The following is a 27,786-nucleotide window of genomic DNA, read 5'->3' as shown; positions in this document are numbered from 1 at the left end:
TCTTGTCACAGTTAAGTTTTATTCATTCAACATTTCACATTACAAATATTTAAAAATTATGCATATTGTTATAAATAGTTGGCTGCAAACAATTAAATAACATTAGATTTTTCTTTTTGTTTCACTAGCACTTACAGACCAACTCCTAGAATATGGACATTTCGTTTAACATAACTTAATTAGAAAGAAAAATACAAAAATAGGAACTTATAAAGTGAAATGACAATAAAAATTAAGGTGATATCTTAAGTAAAAAATGCTATTAATAAATACAACAACCTTCCCATACACAGTTAAAAACTATTGAAATTTTGCCATTAAGTAACATCGTTAACAGACAGATATTTAAATATTTATTTTCCTTCAGAAAATGTGAACCATATATTGTGGAGCACAATATAGCAATTAGTAAAAACTAGACACTTTAACATATTAAAAGCTTCACCTCAAAAATATAACAAAAATCTGATCAAAATTATAAAAATTAATTATACATTCCAATTAAAAATATACCAATAAACAGCTAAATACATTGTTGACCTAATAATTACAATGCAATCAATCACAGTAGCTTGAAATAAACAAAATAAGCAAATGAGCACAAAACCTTTAATGTTTTAAAAATAACTTCAATTATTTATATTAGTACAAATAGTTTGATTTCTTTTCTTTTTTACAAACACCAGCATGAAAAGGATTACAATAACAGTAGAAAATGACTGTGAAAAACATATTAACATCTTCTTTAAATGTCGGCAATTAAAAATGGCATTAAAGAATTACATTGCAAAGAGTCTTTATCTGGAAAAAGTTCAAAAAAAGTATTGCACATAACAACTCGAAGTTAACTTGCAACATTTACCACATTCAAGTCTTAAGTTCCCCTTCCTCCAAACGGGTTTTGATTTACTTCAAACAGACAGTGGGGATGAAGTTCTCAAGTCTTTTCAACAGCGTACTAAAGAAGATGCTTTCGTCCTGCACTGCAAATTCACCCAATGACATTTAGAGTTCTCTTTTTTTTTTTTTCTTTTTTTAAACGTGTGTGTTTGTGTGTGTGTGTGTGTGTGTGTGTGTGTGTTTCCTCCGTGCATCCTATCGATACTGGATTATGGGGAAGGCATAGAGAATAACATGGGAAGGGTGCAGGGTGTGGGGGTGGCCTTAAATGAAAGGTTTAGAAACATCTGGTGCACAACCACAACAATTAATTTCAATAGCTAATTCATGTACGTCTTTTTTTTTTCTCATCATGCATGCTAAGGATTACAATAGGAACTAGTTGGCAGTTCAAGAATATATATTTTTCAAATGTTAAAATATCTAAACATCAAACATCCATTCTCGTGATACGAGGATCAGCCTAAACATGAACCAGATTTAGCATTCTCCTTATATTATATACGTTTATATTCCAGCTATGGAGAGGAAACCGAAAAAGACGAGGTTATCTTTTAGCCATTTTGCGCAATATTAACATGAACGACAACGTGTTCTTACCATGCTGCTGTCAGATCATATATCCGAATCTAGGGTTGCCATTAAAATCTAGTGTACAAGAGCCAAGACCTTAAGCAATATACACTCTGATCTCTCCTCTGCAGATTTGTCGCGTCAACACAAGTGCGTGCTTAGTTGTAAAGATTCCTCAGCACTGAAATGTATAAAAAGCATAATTGAAAATAATATATATTAAATTCACTCAACTATTTTTTTTTTCTCTTAAAATGAAAATTTCCATATATGCAGATCTCTCAGTAACAAAAGTACAAAAGCTACCTTTCACAATGTGAAAAATTGAGGTATTGCAAAAAGGAGTTTTTTTTTCCATTTTGTGAAAAATGTGCCTAAAATGACTGTTGAAAAAAAAAAAAAAAAAAAAAAAAAAAGTATTTAGAAAAGTAGTGCATAATAAATGTTTATATGTGCATGACAAAATAATTTAGCTAGAAAACACTGTACCAAAAATCAGCAGGCCATGTATAAAATAATCATCTTTTTTTTTTTTTAAACAGCAAATTCTTCAAAAAGTGTTTAACTTCGAAAATGTTCAACCACCACACCCACCAGCTCACGTGACGGCGATAACGGCCGACACAAGGATAAATTTCTCACTAGTGTATCAAGTCTTAATTGATCACTAACTCCCTGACTTGTTTTTTTTTTTTTTTTTTTGCGCTAAATGCCGGAAATCTACCGAATTGGATGGCGTAAACTCCTGACCGTGCGACTCTTTCGGTTGACCTTTGGGTAGACTTGCGAAAAAGGTTCAGTGGTTTTCACTAGTGTTACTAGGACTTTAACTGCATGCTGATCGATTCAAGGCCAATCTTTGGTTTGCTGGAGCCCATCTGGTCTTTATATTGAACGGGATGAGGACCGGGTCGGGTCGGGGTCGGGGGCAGAAATAATCAGCCGAAATAAAATCTGCGGGGCGAAAGAAACGGTCGTGGATTCGCTAGCTACTACACAGCCATCTTTGGTTCCCTAATGTCTGAAAGTAAAACCTCTTATGTTTCAGGTGAGCGCTGGGGGGCCGAGCGAGCGGAGAGATGCATGGACTACCTTCAGTTATGCTTCACACTCAGGCTGAGCGGGCACGGCTGCTGCAGGACAGGAGGTACATTGTTCGATCGGTCTTCCTCCCTTCTAAGTAGCTTTCACTGCTGTTCTGCTTGTACGTATACACCTCTTTTCGGGGGGGGGGTTTAGGGTTTAGGCTTCTGGGGGCTGGGGAAAGGCTTAGGAGACACATATTGCGAGTTATAAATGAAAACGAAGGCTTGCCGCTAACAGCCTGAGAGAACGACGGCTGCTTCTTGCTAAGCTGGACCAGAAACGAAATCAAGTTCCTTGCACTTGAACCAGCTCGCAGGCAGACTACTGCAACTTTAACAACATACATTCCCCACTAGGATGCTGAATCTCGAATTCGAAATCAGGAAGTGACAGAGCAGATTTTCTCAATGTGCCGTTTGCTGATGTCATTTCCTTTTCTTTTTTTTTTTTTCTCTGTGGTCCTGGGGGAAAGGGTGAGACCAGCTTGATTTTTTTTGTTGTTTTTTTTTTGTTGTTTTTGTGTTTTTTTTAATATATATATATTCGACTTAAAACTAGCAGCTAAGCTTGAGGTATTAGTTTTCTTGCATGTCACAATGGAGATCAAATCCAGACAGCTGTTGTGGAATCAGTTGTTGTCATCAAGAAACATTAAAGATTAGCATGGTCTTAAATTACAAAGTATATTAAAAAAAAAAAAAAAGAAACAGAGCGTCGAGAGAATTCACTTCTGTTCTCAAATCCCAAGCTTTGGTTAACAACTGAGATCTTAGACCACACATCTGCACTCTGGGTAGCAAAGAAATAAGTGCACTCTTCCCGCACCTTTTCTTTTCACGTTTGCTCCTTCGCCTTTTCCGATTAAATTAAAATAGGACGTAATACTTCCAATCGCAATGTTAACAAAAAGCCAATTCTAAAGTCATGCAGATACTTACTGACAAATTATACTAATACTCAATATATTCACATCTCTGTGCACGTGAAAATGAAATATAATGGAGTTATAAAAAAATAGAGAGATGGATTAGACATTTTCTTTTTCTTCCTGAATCTTTTTTTTGGATACACATCCATTTTTTTTTTCATATATATTAAATGACAAATTAAAATCATATTTTTTGTCTGTCTTTTTTAAATTAAACTAAAAAGGAACCAGCAACAGAAAAGTGCATTTATTTAGATGATGATTTTGCGACTCCTCCTAGCCTACTCTCCCCCTCCTCTCTTTCTCTCTGTCTTCTCCTGGCCTACCAGCTTTAGTTCCAGCGGAAGGAGATGTGGCGAGGTCTGTCGCCGCCTTCCTTGACCAGAGGCTTGTGGAACTCCCGGCCGGCGCGTGAGTGGATGGCCGCCCAGCAGTATTCACAGTAATACTGGAGACAGGTCACGTTGGCGCAGAAGAAAGGAGCGAACTTGCCTCCGCAGCGAGTCCCCTGACATTCATCGCACAGCTGGTCATCCAGGACGTATGGCTTCACTTCCACCTGAACCGAGAAAGATCAGCAGACTGTTACAGCGCTGTGACATTATATCCGTAAAGTATGAGCAGTTTCTACTCATGTAATAAACAGCAAAATATTGCAATATTTTTTTATGTTAAAGGCAAATTAAATGAGAGTTTTTAATGAACTTAATGAATATTTTTTTCAATATTTTGTTTTGTTTGATTAAATCATCTATTCAATTGATTGCTCAATCAATTATGTACTGTCATAACTTGTATAAAAAAAAATATAATAAAGATACTGCTAAAAAAGGCAGCACAACAAATACTACCACAATGCATAAATACTTTGCAATCAATCAATAAATAGTAGTAAAAATGATGCATGTTATATAATATTTGTGAATATATATATATATATATATATATATATATATATGAGAAATTATCCCATCTGATATTTTCAAAGCCCATACTGAAATTTATTCAGAAATGTATGCAAATTGTTAATTCCTACACAATTTTAACGCAGATTTTCAGAATTGCCATCTTGGCATTTCCATCCATTGCTTTTTTTTATGTGACATTCAAAAATGTGCATAAAAATAGGTGAAAGGAAACATAGCTATTGTCATAAAAAATAACACAAAACTGCAAAACATAGTTTATTTTTGACAACATGTTTTTGATCGATTTCAGGGTATTTTACTACTCAGAACCATAACCTGAATATTTTGACCTTCAAAAACCCATCGTTCTTATTTTTAATAAATCCCACATTAAAGAAGCTCATTTAAACTGAATCTATGCAAAATGCGCATTTGTTCATAAGCCAAAAACATGTTGCAGTGTCACGACTAGGGTTGGAGCATAGTCCAAAACTGCATTTTTTGTGGAAGTCAGCACTGACCCGTTTATCGATTTCTCCATGCTGCAGTTGTACAAAACGAGCACTGATAGCAGCAATGTAGCTCTGCTGATTAGAGAAGGCGACCCGCCCTGCTCCCTTGGGGTACTTCAGCTCTGGGTCTGTGTCGATGCCTGCGTAGCACACTCCACCATACAGCCTGTCCATGATCATCGCCAGCTCCACTGTCAAAAAGTCAAAATATTTCATGCTTAAAAGATCAGAAACAAACACCAGACAGCATAATTCGTTCTAGCTCTTTCAACATAAAACAAAATGGCAACTCCAGATAAAGCTACTGTGAAAACAGTTCGTCAAGCTGCGAACAAGTGTCACAACAAAGTTAGTTTTTGTTCTCCTGATAACTAAAGGTACGATACAAAGATTTTTTGCTAGTAATTAAGATGGTTAGGGAGCCATTCAAATAGCTGCTGAATGCAATTCCAGGGCAGCTGGAGTGACTTGTATCTGGCACAAAGTAACCCTGGCTGCTCTAAATCAGTGTTCAAATAATCATGTGTTTAATCTTACCCTGTCGCTTAAAAAAAAATAAAACTCCATACCTGCACGAAGCGGACGTGGCACCCCACCCACAAATATGGTCTTCCTCGGGTCCAGGGGCTGTGATCCATCCATCACAAAGTCACTATCATTAAGATTCCACGGGCGAATCTGGACCTGTTACAAAACCACACGTCAACAAAATAAATGAAAAAAATAATCCATAACAGATAGCTAGTTTTTTTTCCCCAGAGTTCAAATCTGGTAACAAATAAAAAAAAAGCAGGTCTTCACGGAACAAACAAGGACAAATAAAGCTTGATTCGAAAATACGGCTGTTTAACACGATAAAACTAAAGAGAATTCAGTGTAAAAACTGAGGTTCGTCCTTACAGGTTTGTCTTTAATGGTGGGGCTGGAGACGCACAAGTAGAGTTTTCCATCCTCCTCGATGCAGGCATCGATAAGGGCTTGAACAGAGCTCTCATCTTGAAACAAGAGGAAAGCGTAACCTTTGAAAAAATGAATTTCAGAGTTAGGAAGCAGCAGGATTGGTAAAAGTAAAAAACAACAATAACAATAACGGACAATACCAACGCAACTCCTGTCTTTCGGTAGCGCCAATCTTGAGAGATAGCTCACCCAAAAATATATTTCATGAAACTTCAGAGATCTCTGTCCTATTGAAGTCCAGTCCGACAACTATCAAGCTTCAAAATGTTCATAAAGCCACCACAAAAGTAATCAATATGAACTGAGCGGTTCAATCCAAGTGAAGAGGCAGAAATTGTTTTATATGCCAAACAAATGAAATTCAGGCTTTTATTCACATATAAAATTGATTTACTCGTAGAGAATAATAGATCTAAAGTAATGGCGTCTCTTCATATGGATTACTTATTAAATTGGAACGGACTTCCAATGGAGAGAAAAATATCTCAGGTCTCCTTTACTTGTTCACTGAAGCTGAACGAAAGTCTTAAGGGTTTAAAATAACACAAGGGTGAGTGACAATTGTCATTTTTTGGTGAAATATCCCTTTAATTTCGTACTCGAGCACCTTCATGGTGACCAGGCCAGCCAAAACTATAACACCGGAATCTGCAAAATACAAAAATGATGGCCTTTAAAATGTTAAATACTCGTAGCTTACCTTTCGGGGGGAAGTATGACTTGCTTTCTGCTTTGTGAGGCCAGTCCACAAACAGGTGCCCAAAACGGCGGAAACTAGCAGTTATCTCATCTAGGAAAGATAATATTGCAGATAAGAGCTAGCAGCTATCATGGACGCGGTTCAAAATGCCAAGAATGAACCTTGAAACCTGTTTTTGTTTTAATAAGCTGCGGCGTAGAGGTCACCGTAAACGTGTACAATACCTTCGTCTATGTCAGGGGGGAGGCCACCCACAAAGACTTTGCGAGAATAGCGCTCCACCCTCTCTCCGTTCTGGTGAGGGAAGCAGTGGGGGGAACCCAGGCCAGGCAGGCTCTGATCGCCTCTCTCCTCGTCTGGGAAGCCATCTTCCATCGGGAACAGGGATGAGTGTCCTGAGGAAATTGGAGAAGGCGGGAATTATTATCTGCGCCTTTCCCGGTGTTTGAACTATATTTCATCTGCACCGCAGAGTAAAACAAATTACACTCAGATTATTCTGAGCCCAAGAAACACTTAGACAATTGCATCATGTTGGTTGTGTGATTTCGAAAGCATAGGGATTTCTGAATTATGGCTACTGTGTTCCTGTAATCAAACAAATTATAGCCCACAGTTTTGGCCCAATGATAAAACAGGTTATTTTCAGATTCTACGCAGAGAGTTGTGTTAAAGCCTGGATAACTACACTACTGTTTAAATGTTTAGGCAAATGTTTGATATCTCTTATGTGCTCACCAGGACGGCATGCATTTCATCGAAAATACAGTAAAACAGTAATAATGTGAAATAGGATTACAATTTAAGATAACTCTTTTTAAAATTTGCTGGAAAAAAGCTAAAATTTCACGAACAAATACCTCCAGTCTATAGTGTCGCATGATCTTTCCGAACAGATTATTTTACGCTCAAAATTACGCTGCTTAATATTTTATTTTTGTGAACAATGTGGTTTTATTCAGGTTTCTAAATAGAATCATTTAAAAGAACAGCATTTATTTGAAACAAAAAATATTATAAATGTCTTTACTGTCACTTTTAATCAATTTAACGCTTCCTTGCCAAATAAAAATATTAATTTCTTAAATTAAAAAAATAAAAATAAAAAAAGGAATCATATAGACCCTTAACTTTCGAAAAGTAATTTATATATACTTCATAATTTCACTGATTAAAATTTCAGGCTAAATTTACGTATCTTTTTAACTAGTCTAGCTTCCTAAACTAAAAGCCACCAATCTCTCCATGCTTAAAATATTGGTAACACTTTACAATAAGATGTAATTTGTTAACATGACTTAATGTATTAACTAGCATGAACAAAATATGTTTAGGGTGAAGCGTTACCAAAACATCTCTGTGAATGTAGATGGGTTATGTTCACTGGCCGAATGAAAATAACCACAATTAGGTTATATAAAGAGTATTTTGTCAAAATATCTCTTAATGCAAGTGTGAAATGTCTAGCACATGATTATGTAGCTTTGCTCTAAAGCTGCAGTAATAACAGAGGGAGGGCTGGAGGATGTAGTATTAGTCCTCTGGCTCAAGCCACTCCAGCAAATTTCCTCCTGACGTGACAGAACACAGGCCTGAGCTGCTTTACAAGACTTTATGTAAGGGAGTTAGTCAAAACTGTGGCCTGGATGTGTGTGTGTGTGTGTGTGTGTGTGTGTGTGTGTGTGTGTGTGTGTGTGTGTGTGTGTGTGTGAATGTGTGTCAGTGTCTGTGGTTGCCCTGACCACAGAAAAGCCCCAATCAAATTTACTCTTCACCAAAAGGAAAAAAAAAGAAAAAAAATCTCAACAGGAAAGAAGCAAACAATCGATACACAAATGGAAATGAAGGCTGCACGTGTACATGCAAACAATTAACAATGCCCCAAAACACGTCATGCAGATACTCGATTATTCCACCCATAATTATTTGAAAGTATTTTTCATTTTACTCATTTGGATTTGTTAAAGTGGTCATTACCTCGTCGCCTCCCATAATTCCTTGCTGCATGTAAAATAAGATGATCAGAAGTAAAGTAACACATCCCCAATGAAAATGTGGTTCCTCTGTCTCAAGTAATTTTACACTTTAAAGATGTGTTGAAAATTATGTGCCACTTCAGAAGTTCTTTCAAAAAGTACAGTCAACACAATTACCTGGATTTGTGCTTTAAACACTTTTATCCAGACTCAAACCAAAACATGCAACTAAACTGTCTAGATTTTTTGTCTCGGTGACTCAAGAGAGGATTAGTGGAAAGTATTTTTAAGGACTCTCGTGTGATTCAACCTACCTGTTCAAACGTGTCTTAATTCTGAGCACTCACTAACAGCCCTTGGCATTTATCAACTGTCTACTCGCTGGAAAAAATGATACTTGATTATATACGTTTTTTATATTTACATTTTTCACTACTATACAATGATTGAAAGTGAGTATAAGCATGTGTGATAGCATTTCTGATCTAAACGTCAAGTGAAACTGTTCAAGTTATTGGTTTTATTCAATCAAATCTCAGTGTAGCATGTTATGTTTTCAGAAAACCATATTAAAGATTAATATTGCTATTTATACGTGTTATACTGGTGCATGTAAAAAGAAGATAATATTTAAACAATACTCAACCTTTAGTTTCATTAAGATAAAAAAGGCATGGAAAATGTCAACTTCAACTGATTCAGAAAAGCTAGCCCTATTTGAGTAAGTGAAAATTTTCTTATCAAACCTTTGTGAAAACAGTGGCTATGAAAACATGACTAGTTTTAATTATATCATCATGTGACTCAGAAGCTGTGGGTTTTGTGCATATATCCTCACAAACCATGTTCATTCCAAATGTTCATTCATTTTTTTTTTTTGCACAACAGTACAAAATCATGCACACCTTCATTATGATATATAACTATACACTATAGTGCTGTCAGATGATTAATTGTGATTAAATGCATCCAAAATACATTTTTGTAAAACACATACTGTGCATATATATATATATATATATATATATATATATATATATATATATATATATATATATATATGTGTGTGTGTGTCTATGATGATGTTATATATTTTGCTTATATACATTAATGTGTGTGTATACATAAATACATACAGTACACACATTAAGTAATTATTTTTTTTTTGGATGCAATTAATCACGCTTAATCAATTGACATTTGATTGAATTTATTACCCACATTTCACTACATGCTATATTTGTCTAATTTTCACACATTTATAAATGTGTAAAAATGAAATAAAAAAGTACATTTGCATTACCCCACGTTTCAAAACGTCTAAAAAGAACCGGTGAGACAAAAATCGCCCCAAAAATTAATCTTGCTGATCATTTCAACACACAGCTTGGGCCTGTCCAGCCACCAAAACATTAAACCAATAAAATGCATGCGCGTACCATTTATGGGCAAGGGGCTGTCTCCTCCTGTATGGGTGAATCCGAGGCGACCTTCGAGAGAACAGGACATAAATCAGCTGGGTGGTTGGAACGACAAGCAGCACATTTAAATCCACACGTGGCCACTTGAATGTACACTGCAGGTTGAGTTTACCAGTTGACAAATTACAGAATCGCTCGATTAAAATGACAGCCAAACAATATCAATTACGTCACCCTTATACTTTTTGAATGACCACCCTATACGTTAGAATCGCGATGCTTTTCCGGATGCGGATCACTTTCATTCTCATGCTCGATTCAGCCTTGTTCTGCTTCTAACAGAAGAATGAGAGGAAACATCAACAAGCATGGCTGGTATGGATTGTTTCTCTGTGTGGTGTTAACATGGCTCTGGCAGCCCCCTCTTTCTACTGTTCACTCTGAGTGCAGTCTGGTGGCCAGGGCCAGCACACCATTTTGTTGCTTTAGCGAGAACAGAGGGCTCTTTTACAGGCAAAGGACAATGCTGGAAGCTATTCAAAGCAACTTGTACACTGGACTACTTCTCTTCCCCATCTCTTGTTTGGGGTGGTGTCTGCGGGGTCGATCTTCTGGTTCTGCTGGTCAAATTATGCTCTGCTAAAGAGAAACTGACCCTGAGGGTTGTTGTAATATGGTTATGATGTGTATGGGGGGGGTGGTGGTTGTGAGCAGCTTTGAATTTAAGAAACCGCGCAACCATTTTGGGGTTGCATTAATAACGGTCCAAATGTGTGGAAATCTAAAACTTGAAAGTGTGTGACATCGTATGCTTCTGTTTAAAGACGGAGAGCGTCAATCTGCAGAGCTACTGTGAACAAAATTATATTTTACCAAAGCTTTAAGCTCACAGCTTGAAATAAATGTGATGACAAAAGAAAATGTATGAGCAAGAACAGCGAGAAAACAAGTGAACTGAATCATCCTCGTCGGCTGTATGCACAAACAAACATACAGCAAGAACAGTACAATCCGACGCACAAAAATGACTTTTATGAGCCAGTTTTATCATTCAAAAGCACCCACAAACTCCTGAGTTACTGGTCTAAATCAGTCTGACAGATTGTTCAGTGAATGAACTCGCTGAAACCATCAGAGCAGTTACTGAATCAACATATGACTCACCTACTGAAATCTCAGTGCTCAAAATTTCAAGTTTCAATGTTTGTGAAACTGAAACCAGCACTGGCTGCCTCTTCATATGCGCAATTCTAATCGGATAAAAAGTTTATCCTACTCAAATGTGCGCATACGTTTTAAGGAATTCATGCCCACCTTGGTGTTTCCATCCATTATGCAATATTCCAAAATACACATAAAAATAAGTGGATGGAAACATGGCTATTGATGTGTGGTTTGGACAGGACAATGTTTGGCTGTATTGAGATACAATGGTTTGAAAATCTGGAATCTGAGGTTGCAAAAAAGAAAGAAATTAAATATTGAGAAAACGGTCTTTAAAGCCGTCTAAATTAAGTGCTTAGAAATGCATAACAACAACCAAAAATTAAGTTTTGATATATTTACAGTAGGTAATTCACAAAATATCTTCCTGGGACATGATCTGAATATCCTTATCCTTTTTAGCATTCGAAAAATGTCTTAAATAAATAAATATTTATCTGAACCACAGATTACAAATTTTGTAAGAATTCTGTGGAAGGAGCTCTGGTTAAGCTCTGCTGCACAGACACCGCTATTTGTAGGTCAACACAGAGCTTTATCTCTCTTCTTGCTCTGTGTGCGTGTGTGTGTGTGTGTGTGTGTGTGTGTGTGTGTGTGTGTGCGTGGGTGTGCAATGATTCAGCGCTAATGGGTAGCTTTTTACAGCTGCTCACTCTCACACCAAAGATTTAACACCATATCTGACGTTAAAGAAACCTACAAACATATGCAAGAAAACAAAGGGTGTAAAATACCACTGGAGAGTGCTAAGTAAAAAGACTGCAAAGAGAATGTTTTAATGTCCGTTTACTTTTTTTTTTTGTTCTCGGTATAATTCTGTTTTGCTCAATTGGGAAATAACAGGCGGCCGTAGCCAGCAGCAGTGACCATAAAAAAAAAAAGATTAAATCTACTGTCTGCTCCAGAACATGCGCTAATAAAAGCTTGGAATAACGTCATGGGCTCATTAATTGTCATTTGTATGCATTTACAACTGCTATCAAAAGGTGAGGCCTCCAGGACCGGGCCTTGCGATCAGTTGTCAGCTGCCTCTAAAGAGGAATATAAAAGTGATGCAATAACCAACCAACTTTCAAGAAAATGGAACACCAGTCACAGAACAGGAGCTACATCAAATCCGCAAACTCACGATGTTATTATTAGCAGCTATTTCCACAGAAAGGCAGTGCATTTAAAAAAGGGTCTCTAGCCTTTACCTTTTTCTTTTTAGTTTAACTATAACTTGTGTACTACAAACACGAACCGGCCGCAAACGCAATGGTCAAATGTGATTGTTTGGCACATGTTTACATAAAACACCAGTTGAAAAGCAGTGCAGTAGAATGAAAAAGCAAGTTCTGTGTGAACGACCCCTTACTGGAGAATGTCAAACCACCTAAAGCTTTCATTTGATTACAGAGAGAGCAATGCAACTTCAACCACGTGAACGGCCGCATGAATCGAACTGCTGATGGGACAAAGGTTTTTGGCCATCAATATGGTACTTTGACACATAATCTCTTTTGGTGGACTCTTATCTTACCTTTCAGAGTGTCTTGCTCAGCCCTCATGATGTCAATCAAAGAGTTCTCCAGAGAATGCATGTTGAAGCCATCGAATGAACGGGGACGATCCTGTGAGGGGAGAAAAGGAGGATGGGTATCAAGAAAAAATAACTATGATGGCATTTCTTATATCCCTCGGCTCTGCGGGAGTATCCCTTTCATCTACAATAGAGTTCAAGCTGTTGTGCTTTTGTTCCTCTCAAAAACTATATCCTGTTGAAAGGAAATCACAAATGAAAGGCTCAACAGAGGCTCTAGACCAAAATATAAATCCAATTTGGTGCTCGGTACTGAGTTGACCTCTGGATCATGAGGCTAATGTCTAATGTGACGAGTCTAATGTTTGACATCATTTATAAACCCAAAGGTTAACAAAACTGACAGAGAAAGCACAATGGCTTACACTTGCAATGCAGATTTAACTTCACAGTGACATAACCTAACAATACAAACACAGAGGTACCAATGACCAACAAGTAAAATTAACTCAAACCATGTTCAAGGTTCAAGGCTGAAAACACCTATTTAACAAAGAGATAACACCTGGATTTGATATTTGCATGACAAATGGCTCATACAGAACCTGACAAACACAGCTTGAACAATATTTATACAAAGATACAAATAATTAAACAGTTTGCATATATGCATTTGCCATTAGCCAAAGGGAATTACAGTGCGTGTTAGCCCTGGAAAATAAATAGTTCATGGTTTTGGCAAAACTAACCTCATGCAGTACCAGATAATATTATTTGATTATTTGGATTGGGGGGTTTATTAAATACAGATAGAGCGATTACACTTTAAATGGATTGGTTATTCCCCCTTTACCTGATGATTCAGCACAATCAAGTGTTTAAACAGGACCAGAGGTCATTTGATCTCAAAACTGAGACTTCCATTAAACACACACTTTAGACTCAAGACTCTTCATTCTATTGTCTACCAAAAGCAAATAACAAAATCTAGGTCTTCCTGTTTCTTGAAGGTCAGTAAGACTTGCTATGCAAGTACGTCAACACAGACGCAAATGTTTGGCCAAAGCATTACAAGAGTGCAATCCTATTGTGCATACTTGATATGTGCTCTTGCGTTACCATGACGGTAAAAAAACATCAGCACTTAAGGGGGCAACAGAGTTACCTTTTAAAAGTCTGCTCCAATACAGGAATGGTTCACAACAAAACAAAAATCCTCTTCCTTATGTGACTTGCATTCTTCTTTGAAACTCAAAGGATATCTTAAAGATTTTTAAGATTTTTGAAGGACAGATTTTGTCTTTTCAATCAAAGTCGGTGGGGTTCAGTTTATACATCCATGTGATACAAGTTTCGAATGACTTAAAGGGATGGTTCACCCCAAAAACATTAATTACTCACTCTCATGTCGTTTAAAACCTGGAAGACACAAATGAAGATATTTTTGATGAAATCAAACTGCTCTGACTCTGCATACACAGCAGTGCAACCGAAATGTTCCCAGAACTAGTAAAATAGTAAGAGCAACATCAGTGGTTCAACTTCAGTTTTGTGAAGCTACGAAATTACTTTTTAGGCACAAAGGGGAAAAAAAATTACAATTCTTCTTAGCTGCACCTTCCACCATTTTGTGAGTGCCACGATGCATGTGCACAGTTTACAATGAACGAAAAAAAAAAAAACATTATGTTGATTACATTCTGGGGAAAGCGTGCACATCTACTGAGAAGTTTTTTTAATAAATTGTTATTTTTGTTTTTTTTGCACACATAAAAGTATTCTTGTACCTTCTCAAAACTGAAGTTGAGCCACTGATATCACATGGGCAGTTTTACCAATGTCCTTGCTATGTCTGGGTTTGGGAACATTTCAGTTGCATTGCTGTCCATGCATGGTCACGCTCGATTTCATAAAAAATATTTTCATTTGTGCTCCGAAGACCTTAAGGGTTGGATGAACTGATGACAGCATTTTCATTTTGGGTTGAACCATCCCAAAATATATATAATTATTGGGTGAACTATCACTATAGAACGTGAGATGCAGGGCTTGGAAAAAGTCATAATCTAGACACACTTTTCTGCATCCATCTTCAGTTTTTAGAATGCTGTTAGAGAACAGTCAAATGCATAAACCTAGCACGTGTTTGACAATCCACCAAATATGCCACCTTTTGTACGTTTTAAATAAATGGCCTCCCAAGGAATAACATTGCCACACAGTACATACTTAAAGCAGCCGAGTCCATCTGGCTATTTATATAAATAACTAACGTGGGGTACCTGAGCTCCAACATAAACGCAGCTTCCATCTGAACTGGATGGTGCTATGATTAACGGTACAATCTGCTCGTGCTCAGTCACGATCTGGCATCTGCTGGGATCTTCAGAGCACCACTCATCCCCCTCAGCTTAGAGAGGCTGTGTGCTCACGCAGGGCACTTATGCCACAGCACAGGGCTGGCTCGCTGATTCAGAACACGAGTGCGGGCCAAAGGCCGTCCTCAGAATTACTGCACAGTACACTCCGCTGAGAGCCCTTTGATGAAGAACCAACTCCATAAGGAACTGAAGCCATCATTGACAAAAGCAGAACAAGCTGCGTTCTATACGTCGCGTCTTATTAAAAAAGGTGTTAATGAGCATATCCCGCTCCTTAACACTAGAGCTATTTCGGGTTTAACTATAATTAGACCGTGTGCACGGCTTGCTGACTCAAAAGGCCTTTACCCACCAGGGGCATGTTTTCAGGTCATCATAGTTCAACAGATATGGAAAAAGTCTGCTGTGAGCTTTTCAGAAAGGGACCTTGATGGAGCACCCTGATGTGAGTGATTAAGTGTGGCATGTTACGGGTGTTTCAGGAACGACATTAATCTGAAATGTCATGGCTAAACTAATGAAAAGGGGGACGGGAGGAGAATGGGAGGCAGAGGCTTGACATTGTGTTTTTTGTCGTAGCACAAGGTATTTCAAAGCCTTCCACATCAAATCACTCTAAAGCCTATTAATCCAGCCTTTCCACACGGTTGGGGAGGCAGGGGGTATGGAAACTTTCCACAGGGGAGCGCAACTGACTCTGCTGATAAAGTAATTAAAGCGTAGAAAGAGCTATCGTTCAGATAGATGGCATGAAACAACCATGGCCGTCATGGTCATGCCTCTATTGTAGACCCTTTCTTATTGGAGGACTGCCAATATGACAAAATAACACTGAAAAGGTACGTGGTTTCCAACTGACAACTGAAGGACACTGGAGGGTATATCTATCTCCAGACAGCACTGAAGCAAGATGCCTGTGATAACCGTGTCAGTGTAGTTCACAATAAAATGCAAAAAGCAAACAGAGAGGAGGACGCTATAGTGAATTTCTTTTTATATTATCGCGCTAATATTATGGCACTGTGCCATTACAAAAAAACACCACCTCAGATCTCAAAATTGTAGGTTAATACAAACCATTAAGACAGCAACCTAAAAAACAAATGACTTCTCCCTTAAGTAGTTCCAAACCTTTCTTTGTTCCGCTAAACACAAAGGAAGATATTTTGTAGCCAGGCAGTTTTGGTCACCATTAACTTCTATAGTAGGAAAAATATACTTTGGATGTCAATGGTGACCCAAAACAGCCTGCTTAGAAACTTTTTTTTCCCTTTATGTTCAACAGATTTTTTTTTTTTTTTTTTTTTTTTTTACAGATTTAGAACTACTCAATGATAAGTAAATGATGACAGAATTTTCATTTTGGGGTGAACTACTGAACACAAGCCTTATTATTTACCAAAAGACTGGTGTTAATTTATGTCATGTAACCTATTTCAACACAAACATATGCATTACTACTATCTGACTGTCTGATCAAATTTTCAAGAAATAAAACTGCTTCTATCTATGACAATGTGGTTATTTTGGGAAAGGAAAGCCTTGTTCCAAATGACAGCAAAAATAAATGTTGTGCTGGACACATGCAGGAACCAGGGAATATAATACAATATACATTTATCGACTTTCTGTTACAGTTCTTACGATTTATAGAGTCTGTTCCTTTTTACTTTTGATGTAGGGAAAAGAGCATCTTGCACATACTGCGAAACTTGTAAAAGATGGCAAAATCAACCCAAAGTTCAAAGGCTTCCAAGTTGCACATAGAAAAACAAAGGAAAAGCAACACAGTGGAAATGCAAAAATAGCATCTAAATGATGACAGAATTATAATTTTCATATTCTAGCCACCAAAAAGCTTTTTTCTTTGTATCGAACCACAAAGATTCCCAAGAGCAGAGGTAGTTTAATGCACGATGGGGTGAATGTCTGCTGAGGCAGCCCGAACCCAAGCAATCATAGGGGAATTTAAAGAAGATTATAGAGGGTTAAGATGACGGCTAGAATTTACAAAGACCAAGCTGACCGTACTAACGTACTAAAAACACATCATCCTTATTACGATAACAAAAGTGTGCATATGATATTACAGAATGAATCTAGAAAGGCATCAACGGGAAGAAAAAAAGAGTGAGAATGATTTGCATGCGGTGCAAAATGAAAAACGTAAAGTGTGTCATATTAGGCAACTGCGCAGTCAAATCCTTGGCTAACCCTCTGTTCTTTACGATAAAGCCGAGCAACAGATGACTATTTGCCGTGGGCACCTGCGCCCCGTGACAATAGCCAAACAAATGCTGGCCTTGAAAATAAAACAAACAGCTTTAAATCGTCTCTGTGTCAGCCTGATCACTAATTGAGCCTTTGGCATATAACAGCCCAGTTGAGTTATAAGAAAAAAAAAAAAAACATCGCAACAGCCATATTTGTTTTTCTGTTTTCTTTACAGTGTCTTCAATCATCTAACCTTGTCATGAGAACCATCTTCACCATCACGAATTGTGTGTCCCATTTCTCATTTTCTCTCTGAGCAACTGCTTAATTACACATCTCGGCAGCGCCTGTTCATGTGTGAGTCTGTCAGTGTGTGTGTGTGTGTGTGTGTGTGTCCTGCCCCCCCTCCGGAGACAGCCTTTGCTTTCACACCAAACATCAGATATTCTTGGCTGAGAGTACACAGAGCCTGTGGAAACTTCCAGCGACATTATGCAGCGCTGGGAATCACATCACGTATTCAACCAGCTGGAGCAAATAGCTGCGAATAAGAGCTGCCTGTTCTCAGCGGTGGAAGCCACAGGTTCCAAGCGCTATCAAATACCTTTAGTTTGTTGGTTTTACAAAAAACAGAACAAATCTAGATCGCAAAACTGCAGGCTGACCCAAGTTCCTATGCCAGATGATGACCTCCGTGAGCAAAATGGCCCGATAAGAGGATCTGGGAAGCACCTGTTCACTGGAATCAAGCTGAAAGCGAGATAGACTGACACAAATGAGGGCTGATGGCCCACAGACCTTACACTGCTTACCATAACACAACATTTAAAGCTAAAAGACTGTATTTTAGCAATTAAATTACAGCTAGTACCAACAAATGTTACATTCTTCTAAAAAAAAAAAAAAATAGGAGGAGAATATCAATGTAAACGTATTGTGACAGAACCTTGAGAAGCAACAGTGTTCAAGTCTTGTCTGAAAGTTTGTGTTTATTAGTTAACAGGATTGGTTTCTGAACTGGTGTGCGTCAAAAAAAAAAAAAAAAAGACTTACAATTTAAAGCATAAAATTTAGTTATTCGTAACAATTATTTTTTTGTTTGGTTTTTAAGTATCTATAGCACCTTTTTGGAAAGCAAATCAATTCTATTTTTTAAATGACTAAATTTGCCTGTAATAAAGAGGAGTCTTAAGAGATAATTTAATGGCCCAATACCTTATTGGCAAGTACAAAACATTTCTTAATCAATAAAAAAAGTATCTAGGAGGACTCTCTGCCCTATCTTTTCACCATCATCACTCCACCCCTCCATCACATGTACCCAGACACACTCTGAACACAAACAGAAGCAGTTCTAATACAGCTAATAACACTTATAACAAAGTCATTCTGCTCTAGTGTAAATGAATTTAACTTTTTTTTATATTTATGTATTCATACCGCTTTAACAAATCTAAAGATTCCTTTAATCTATCTAATCTAGCTCCATTAAAGTATGACAAGGCCAAAAATATACTACCAGAAATAAAACAGGTTGGCCGACATTTTAAAACCTCTGCTGCTATGATTAAAGTAATGGCTTATGTAAATGTAATCAAATGGGTCAAAAAGGCAATGTCTACATTACAATTATTCGCTTTGTAAGATTAGCATCGAGCCATCCCGGACAGCGTCGTGCTAGGCAACTGTCAGGTCCTAAAATCCCACAGAGCTGTTTGGAAAACAAAACAGGCAGGGCAAAGTTAGTCATCCAAGCCTCTGGCGCATGTTGCTTTGGGTCCAACTCAAGCTGAATTTGTCACAATGTGCCATGAGAGAGCAGAAACAGGCACATTAAAGCTGCGCAAATGTAGAAAATGATCCACGTTACAGGGTTGACACTGACAGAGACTGCGGCATCAAAGCGACCGGGAATAATTCATTTCAATGTAAACCGCCAGTTTCTGATGACTAAAGCAAATTAGCAGAGACATCGGGTCGACTACTAATAATGGTGGGGTGTATTATCTAGTTATATGCATTATAAAGCTGTAATTAAACCGTTATAGGCTTATATACTTTTATCTTTATACTATATACTATTGTCTTTAGATTACTATTCTCACCATTTTATTAATATCCTTTAACAAAGATTAAAAATAGCCTTTGATGAAGCTTTGATTAGATTTTAAAACATCTAAAGCCTGTTAACACCAAGAATAGTTATAAACACCAATGATAATATTAGAATCCACATCAGGGGTCGATAGCGGGCTGTTTATTATAAGTGCTGCAGTTCTGTCGCCTGCTGCTTCGAATGATCAGCTCTTTAAAGTTGGATGGATTCTGATTGGCTGTCAATGATTTTTTTCATTCATTAGCTGAAAAAAAAAATACATTGTTCCGCAATATTATTACAACTGTAGTGTGGATTTCCATGTTCTCGTAAAGGTGTGGTCACATTCACAATTGCTCTGTGTGCAAATCTTGTGTGCAAATTCCGACAGGAACCTGCTGAAATATGGAGCGAAAAAATTCCCAATACAGATTTTGTCCCCAGCCTCGTTTTTTTTTTGCACAAAACATTTAACTGAACTTAGTTTAAATGAACAACGTGTGTAGTCTTTCTCCATGTCTCCCACGCTAAGACTTCCCCAATTATTACACAGCTCCAGGGATTTTATGCAAGCTACATATTATACTCATTTTTCATCCTCAAACAGTGCATTGTGGGTGTTGAAGTTTTCTTACCTTTTTTGGCAAAAGACGACGCCGCAGGCCTTTTTCTCTAGTCACGCAAAACAAAAATCATCTTTCTACTACACAGGTGACCAGGTTTTATTAAAAGCTCATCTAGCTAGTGGTAAATTGCGCCTTTAAACCTTCACAATTATAATTAACATCTTTGGACTGTGAACGTCGGCCTGGCCAACATTGGTCAGTCACTAGTTTCTCTTAACTAATTTTGCGACGTAATTTCTAATATACACACCTGAAAAGGGAAGATGTTCTCGCTCCTGCTGTCATCCATCCAGGACTTTGGGTTGAATCCGGGGCTGGCACGGGAGTACTTCTGCTGGGGCATGTGGTTGTTGGGGAAGGTCTTCTTCAACGGTGAGATGGAGTTGAGAGGTGTCATGCCGCCATTCAAGCCACGGCGGTACTCGCGACCCTGGGAGCCACCCCAACCGCCGTAACCCCCACCTGGGCTCCACGAAGTGGAAGAAGGAGAGGGCGAGGGGCTCTGGTAGCTGCCCCAGGGTGAGGGAGGCTTGCTCAGGTTGTTGGAGAGATGCGGCAGCTGGCCGAAGGGGGCGCTGCGGTGGGGGAACGGTGGCGGATGGGGGCTGGCCGGAGAACGACGATGCTGCTGGTGCTGGCTGTGAGGGTGCTGGAAGTGGGGGTGAGGTGGGTGGTGCTGGGAGATGGGACCGATCTGGGGGGAGAAGTTGCCCCCGAAGCCTGGGCTGACGTGATGGGAAAAATTTTGGAACAGCAGAGGGCCGTTGTTGGCCGAGGCGGCCGGGTTGAAGAAACTGATGTCCTCGTTGATGATGGTGGAGGGGGTGGCGGGGATAGCAGCCGACCAGTTGTTGAAGCTGGTCAGGGAGGAGGAGGTGCTGGACTGGGCAGCTGTGCCCAGTCCCGAGGGCTCTTGATAGTCGAAGGGCGTCAGTACGGGAGACTCCAAACGCAGCTTCTCCTTGCCGTTGGTCCCGTCGGATGACCCGCTCTCCACTTTGCTCTCTTCGGCGCGAGCCTTTTCCAGCTCGGAGATGATGACGCTCTCCTGGTGTCCGGGGGAGAGCTGCTGCTGCTGCTTCTCCTGGTTCTCTTGCAGATCCTGCTGCTGGGCTTTGGGCTTCTCAGAGCCCAGAATTTCATCTTGCATGTTGCTGTGAGCGCCGGCCGCCGGGAACAGCCAGGTCGAAGCACTGCTGCTGCCATTTCCGGTCGGGGTGCTGTTTATGAAAGCGGCGGGGCTGGCGGTCGCATTCTGGTGGTGGTGGGGCGCTTGCAGGTGAGGGTGGATTCGTACTGGGAAAGCAGACTTGTTGCCAGTGTTGTTCTGCACTAAGACTCCAAACCCGTAATCCCCCATTTATGTTCTCCAGTTCAACCTGGCTCCGACACAGTTATTCTTGCTTCCTAAGCCCTGAAAAAGAACGCATGTCCATGGTTAAAATACTCCATGACGCAGTTGCACAACATAATTCATGACATACTGGAAACGCTGAGGACACCCTTTGGTGAGAGACTATGTGGCACTACGCCACCAGACGTCACAAAAACTGACAGGACAGATAAATGTGATCAACGTCGCCAGGAAATGTATGATATGACAGGTTTGTGTTGTCAAGTACTATTCCATACTGGCTATAACGCAAGTTATAAAGGTCTTTCGGGCTCTAATTATAGATTCGTGACGTCTCTTCAGCTAGCAGCTAACAGGCTACCGGCTTATTCAACAGGAACTGCTAAAAGGCTCCGTATCAACCGAAAGGCCGACTCGACCGTTTTTTTTTTCTGACGCAGAAATAATACAGCAGGATAGCTTACTCGATAAAGTACCGCCGTTGTTATAATTTAAACATCATCTGAAGGAAAAAAACAATTGAATCCTTAGTATTCCCTTTCCTTTTCAACGAACGAATGCTCGAGCTGAAAAATGATGACGTCTTCTGCTCTCGCACTACAATACTCACAATACTGCACGATTTAACACACACAGAAGCGCAATACACATCTAACGTCAGGGATTTATGATACATACGTTCACAGAAATCAATAAATAAATGTACTTTTCACCTTAGCGGCTGATCCGAGCGATGACTGAGGACAGACACTCGTTCCAGATATTATCACAACGCAAACTAACGCAGAAGCTCGAATAAACCGGTGATCTGATACTATGAAGTGGGAATCTTTAATCCGACAGAAGTGTCTATTTTTTCTCCCTTCCTCGTCTTGACGTGTCCTGCCTTCTCAATGACACAGCCCTGTCTCGCTTTAGCCAGCTGCTAACCTTTAAATCACTTGCTTAGACGATTCTACGTCATTGACTTCAATATAAAAATACTAGTTTAGTTACTGGTGAACTGCAATGCGTTCATGCGTCCTTTTCATTGTTAAATTTTCGTTTCTCTGTCTTTTTTTTTCACCAGCGCACTGCTGCTCCCTTCGTTGCGCTGCCGCTGCTGTCCTTCTCCTCTCCACGGCACAATCTACTGAAGCCAAATGACAAGGAGACCCAGTCCACACACACTTCCGGCTAAAGCTCCGCCTCCGCCGCGTCGGACCACGCCCACGGGAACCTCACAAGACGTCTGTTCCTCCCACGCTGGTGGAAGACACGGGGTTTAATTGGTTAAAGCGCACGGCGTTTCCGCCCACTTTTTCCTAATTTGGAAGCGATTCATAAATATGTGTCTGCCCTTTAAGGTCATTTGAGTAACGAGGTTCCGCCTTTACCCTCTACGTCTTGAAATCTCCTCCCTGTAAGGTCAACAAGGCTTAGAAATATTCAGCATTATCTATCTATCTATCTATCTATCTATCTATCTATCTATCTATCTATCTATCTATCTATCTATCTATCTATCTGTAATTTCAAGTAAATTGGGACACATTTCTTATTATAAATACAAAGGTAGACATTATTATTAAATGTTTTTTAATATACGATCATTATAGCCTAATATTTTTTCATACATTTATTATTTTACAGTTTTTTATTGCTGAAATTAATGCTGAATTAATGTTTAAAGTGGAGGTCTCAGTGGGATATTTATTTTGCAGCACCACAAAATGCTGTGCAACATGTTTAAATGTATATAACCTCCAGCTCTTTCCCGGAGATTTCTTCTGTCCTCTTGTGACAGAGAGCTGCTGCATGTGCAAATGTTTGTCCTTTTTGACACTGCAAGGAACTGAAATCAGCAAAGGCTGGCTTTTCTCAGTTGCAAAGACACCTGCTTGCGCCCTTCTACCCTGTTTTAAGCGACCCGGATCAGTCTCATTACCGGTATTTCTGCACACCAATGGGTCAGAGAGCAGTTAGGAGAGTGGCTCTGAATATGACAGCTGTGCTCTTAGACAGTGGTCTCATTAAGGCCTGCTGCTTTATTCACTCCATAATGGAGCTCCTCCACCGTCATCATTTGGACTTCTCGTAGGTCTACCAAGAAGGAAGCCAGATTGTAAAAATCAGCTTCTGTGGGTGACATCTTAGGTATGAGACAACATGGTTTATATATTATTATAACATGACTACAAATATGACAATTATATTTTATCAAGTTCAAAGAACATGAGACAATGGAGTCGACAAGAAAGGAAATCAGTCATTGTACTAAAATATTAACTGGTCAGAATTATCCAGAGAATATAGTAATAGTGGTGATTGCCAGTAAATAACAAAAGTAACTAAACTAGTTGACCGCTATCTTACCATTCGCATCACGACGAAGCAACATGCTCCCAGTGAGCTGTACTGGGTAGCCCCGCCCATACTACAATCTAATTGGTTCAAAATCCAGATGCATAAGAGTATATGGCTGCATACAAAATCGAACACTGCGTGATTCTGAAGTGTGCATACGATGGACACTTTACTATCCCATGAGGCTATGAGAAAGGATATATGAAGGGCAGTGGTAGGTCATGTCATAATAACACTCTGTCAAATATAGTATGGTACATGAACATACTCTCATACTCATTTTATTTCCGAAAAAGTACTTAAGAGAGAATGTAACTTCAGACGCAGTCGATATTTTAAATATGGTCTGACTCGATTTCAGTTTGTCCATAGAGATAGCATTTAGCCTTTTAGCACTTGGTTCCTTTGTTCAACGTTTTTGTTTTTTTGTATTTCGGTTAACTGCCTGAAAAAGGTCTGGCTTAAGATATTTTCCCGTTTTATTCTACAACATAAAAACATCAGTAATACCCAGTTGTGCTCATTTAAATACTTTTACTTGTCGTGAAAATGGCAATCGCTAACATGTGGCTGAATGGAACGAACAGATGTTGTCGGGGACAATAAAAGTCATCATGCTGAACAGGTAAACTCATCTGCTTCATTTATATTCATCTAGTTTCGTTTATAGCCGGTGTTTAGCATTTTACATCTGACAAGTTTCAGAATTCATGCACGTTGCGTTCATTCGTGAAGACCGTCGTGCTAAGCAAAACCTGAATCGCAAACTTTTGTGGCTCACAGATCTTATTTTCCTCAATAATCCAAAAGCCGATGGAAAAATCCTTTTGGGAACCAGGGAGAGGCTAACTTTAGGATTGGCCTACAAAATGGCGTCAGTCGCTGCATCACTGACTCTAAATCTATTTATAGGGTATGCTTTTTCTAACAGTCTGATTTTATAAATAATAGAACAAACCTCTGGATAATTTCTGCCAGAGACCTCATATTTACCTGGGTCAAACAGCAACTAAAGCACTCTGATTGGCATCTAATTAAATACCAGTGGACGATTCTCTTCGCTAAACTCCTTTATTAACTACTCATCTAACATTAATTAGAAAAGTTTTTATAGGAACCCCAGTGAAATTGGCTATCATTGCCGGCGTATACCTAACCCCTCACTCTCCGATTTCCTCTCCAGCACAGTCTCAGATGTTCAGTATAGTTTATTCAGAGGGGAATCAGTCTGTTTGACATGTGCACTTAATGCGGAGCGAAGATGCCACCATGCTGGTAAAGGGATTAAAAAGCAAAGACAAAACCAGTCGGACTGGCTTCAATGGAAACACACCTTTGCAGCAGAGCTCAAATAACCTCCATGCAAAATTATTCAGTCAGTCAAGCGCATTTACATGCATTAAAGCAATTTGAATGAGGTTGGTGCATTTGAACAAGCAGATGTGCACTCGTGTCTCGCTGTAAAGATTGAGCCACTGCAGACGCGACCCCGGTTCAGTCTCCGGTTTCATTCGCCAAAGAGCCAGCAAGACCATGAATAAAACATTGAATTCATTGAAAAATTAATCACCTCTACCTGAGGCATAATTATGGCACAATACTTTCCTCAAGAGAAGAGAGTGACGTTGTAACGAACATGCATTGTGTTGTGTAATACTGCTTATTCTGTGTGCCATGAAATATTTAGCTAGTGTACACAGGCCTAAACAAAGCGATGTAAACTGAACACACAACGAGGATCGTGTTCTCAGTCGTAGCAGCAAGCAACTGGATCATTCACGGTTCGCAGTATATTTTCATAGTCTTAATATACAGAATATTGGTAACACTTTATAATATGGTTCATTAGTTAAAAACATTAGTTAACACGAACTCTGAATGAATAATATTTCTACAGCATTTGTTAAGAGTAATTTCAGCATTTACTAATGCATTATGAAATCACAAGTTGTGTTTGTTAACATTAGCTAATACGCTGTGAGCTAACATGAACTACTGTCTTTTTATTAACTAACGTTAACGAAGATTAATAAATACTTTAATAAATGCATTGTGCGTTGTTGGTTCATATTAGTTCATACATTAACGAAAGTTAACAAAAGATACCTTATTGTAAAGTGTTACCAGAATATTAAACTCACAAGATGGACGTTACATTTTCTTACAATTGTCACAATTAGGTATACACTGAGGTTCATTTTTCATTATTTTATATTTTAAATAATTTGCCTTTTCCTATACTTTATTATAAATGTTCATATAAAAATATTTTTATTTTATTTTATTTCAAATATTTCTAATAAAAAATATTTTTCCTATGCTTTCAATATCACTTTTCATTGTATTATTTTATAATAACACTTTAATTAAGGGCTTAATTAATCAATTCCAGGAAGTGGCATATTTTGTTCTTAGATTTTTAACAATGTTTTATAAATGGTCTCACTTTAAAAAAAAAAAATATATATATATAAAAAAAAAAAAAAAAAAAAAATATATATATATATATATATATATATATATATATATATATATATATATACACACACATATAAAATCTAATAATTTAATGTAGTTTGAAGTAAATGATCTATTATTTTAAGTAATCATTTATCATTTATAGATATCATTTATGTTTTAAGTGCTTGAGCACGTGTCTGTAAAAGACTGCTACACAAATTTAGAAATGCTCTGATTACAACACATGTATGTTTTATTTTTTGAATATCAAAGAGCTCAAAAGACACTGTAGGAATGATCTAACTGCATTTAAACCGACGAGAAGGTTGAGCCAAAATGGCTGCACTGCTTGCCATTCACAAACTCAAGCAATTTGTTCAGTCATTTTATTCAATCACCAACACCTGTATGTAGTTTAGACGTTATATATTCTCTTGATAACCCGCTATAAGAGCTCAGCAAGCAAATGTTACACGATTTATCAGTCTGCCGTGGCGTTCTTTGCATTGGGCCAAAGCTCGTGCGTATTGCTCGCCGTCTATTTGTTCTTGCCGGGATCCCTGAGGGATAAAATCCTAATTAAGCTGAAGGGACCGAGCAGTCAGTAGCACATCAGCTCTGCTTGTGGGAAGGAATGTGGCTAGGCGGCTGTTCACGTCAGAGAGGCATTTGCGATTTCATTAGTCCTCTGGGTCCAGAGAGGAATAAATTATAGACAATCAGCTCAGCATATGTATGCCTATGGGTATGTGCTTATGAGCAAGAAACGGAAAGTGTGCATTGAGTGGCAGTTTGCATTTAGGCATTGTCATGTGATTATGATGTCAAGCGGCCTCAGACATCCCGGCTTGCCTGTATGACCGAAGAGAACATTCTAAATTGTTACAATTTTCAGTGCAATTACAATGAATAGGACCGAGGCTTTTCTGACTCAGAAGGATGAAAAACACAATAAAAGAATCACAAAAGAAGTCCATTCAACTTGAGCAATGTTTTCCAGGTCTTCTGAAGTCATGAAATATCTTTGTGTGGGAAATTGGTCCCACTTTATATCGGGTGGCCTTTATAACTTTAAATGTACTTACATTTAAATGAATCATTTGGTACAATGCACTTATTGTGTACATACATGTTTTTTCATTGTATTTTTTAATTACTATTACATCTGTGATTCATTTCTGTAATTACAGTTATAATTACACTGTTGATCCATTACTTACACCTTAAACCTACCACCAAACCTGTTCCTAACCTTTATCCCACCAAAAGTGTTTTGCAATACAATATGAACACAGTAAGTACAGTATTTATTTTTGATGTATGTACATAGTAGTTAAGACCACCTAATATAGTGTGACCGCAGTATTTATCATTCTCAAATAATAGTCTGTTATATTCTGGAACTATATTGTTTGAAGATATATATATATATATACGACATAGATGATTTCAGACCGTTCGTACTTCATACTATGATACTTTTATGGTGCTTTTGAGTCCTTTCAGGAACATTCTCTAATATGGAAAAGAGTAACCAGTACAAAATGTTTCCTTTTAAGTTATGTTTAGATCAATGTGAGTGTGAGTGACTAATGGCTAA

General features: G+C 38.4%; 1 protein-coding gene across 3 annotated transcripts; it reads right to left on the bottom strand.

The window, feature by feature from the left end:
* Window positions 1-22,455, bottom strand: cpeb4b (cytoplasmic polyadenylation element binding protein 4b). 3 transcript variants are annotated; one of them, XM_043220826.1, is made up of 11 exons: window positions 22,094-22,455; window positions 20,277-21,440; window positions 12,711-12,801; window positions 9,983-10,033; window positions 8,545-8,568; window positions 6,792-6,962; window positions 6,568-6,657; window positions 5,808-5,926; window positions 5,477-5,591; window positions 4,917-5,098; window positions 1-4,046 (listed from the first exon to the last, which is right to left on the bottom strand). In XM_043220826.1, the coding sequence occupies exons 2-11, from the start codon at window positions 21,384-21,386 to the stop codon at window positions 3,819-3,821; spliced, it is 2,181 nt and encodes a 726-aa protein (XP_043076761.1). In that variant the 5' UTR covers window positions 21,387-21,440; window positions 22,094-22,455; the 3' UTR covers window positions 1-3,818. The 3 variants fall into 3 exon arrangements, with proteins under 3 accessions (XP_043076761.1, XP_043076762.1, XP_043076763.1); XM_043220827.1 differs by lacking the exon at window positions 8,545-8,568; XM_043220828.1 differs by lacking the exons at window positions 8,545-8,568; window positions 9,983-10,033.
* Window positions 22,456-27,786: the final 5,331 nt, after the last annotated feature.

This window comes from Puntigrus tetrazona, chromosome 21 (assembly GCF_018831695.1).
Source record: "Puntigrus tetrazona isolate hp1 chromosome 21, ASM1883169v1, whole genome shotgun sequence".
Classification (NCBI taxonomy): domain Eukaryota; kingdom Metazoa; phylum Chordata; class Actinopteri; order Cypriniformes; family Cyprinidae; genus Puntigrus; species Puntigrus tetrazona.
The sequence above is the reverse complement of the archived record's forward strand: the minus strand, read 5'-3'. Positions and strand labels throughout refer to the sequence as shown.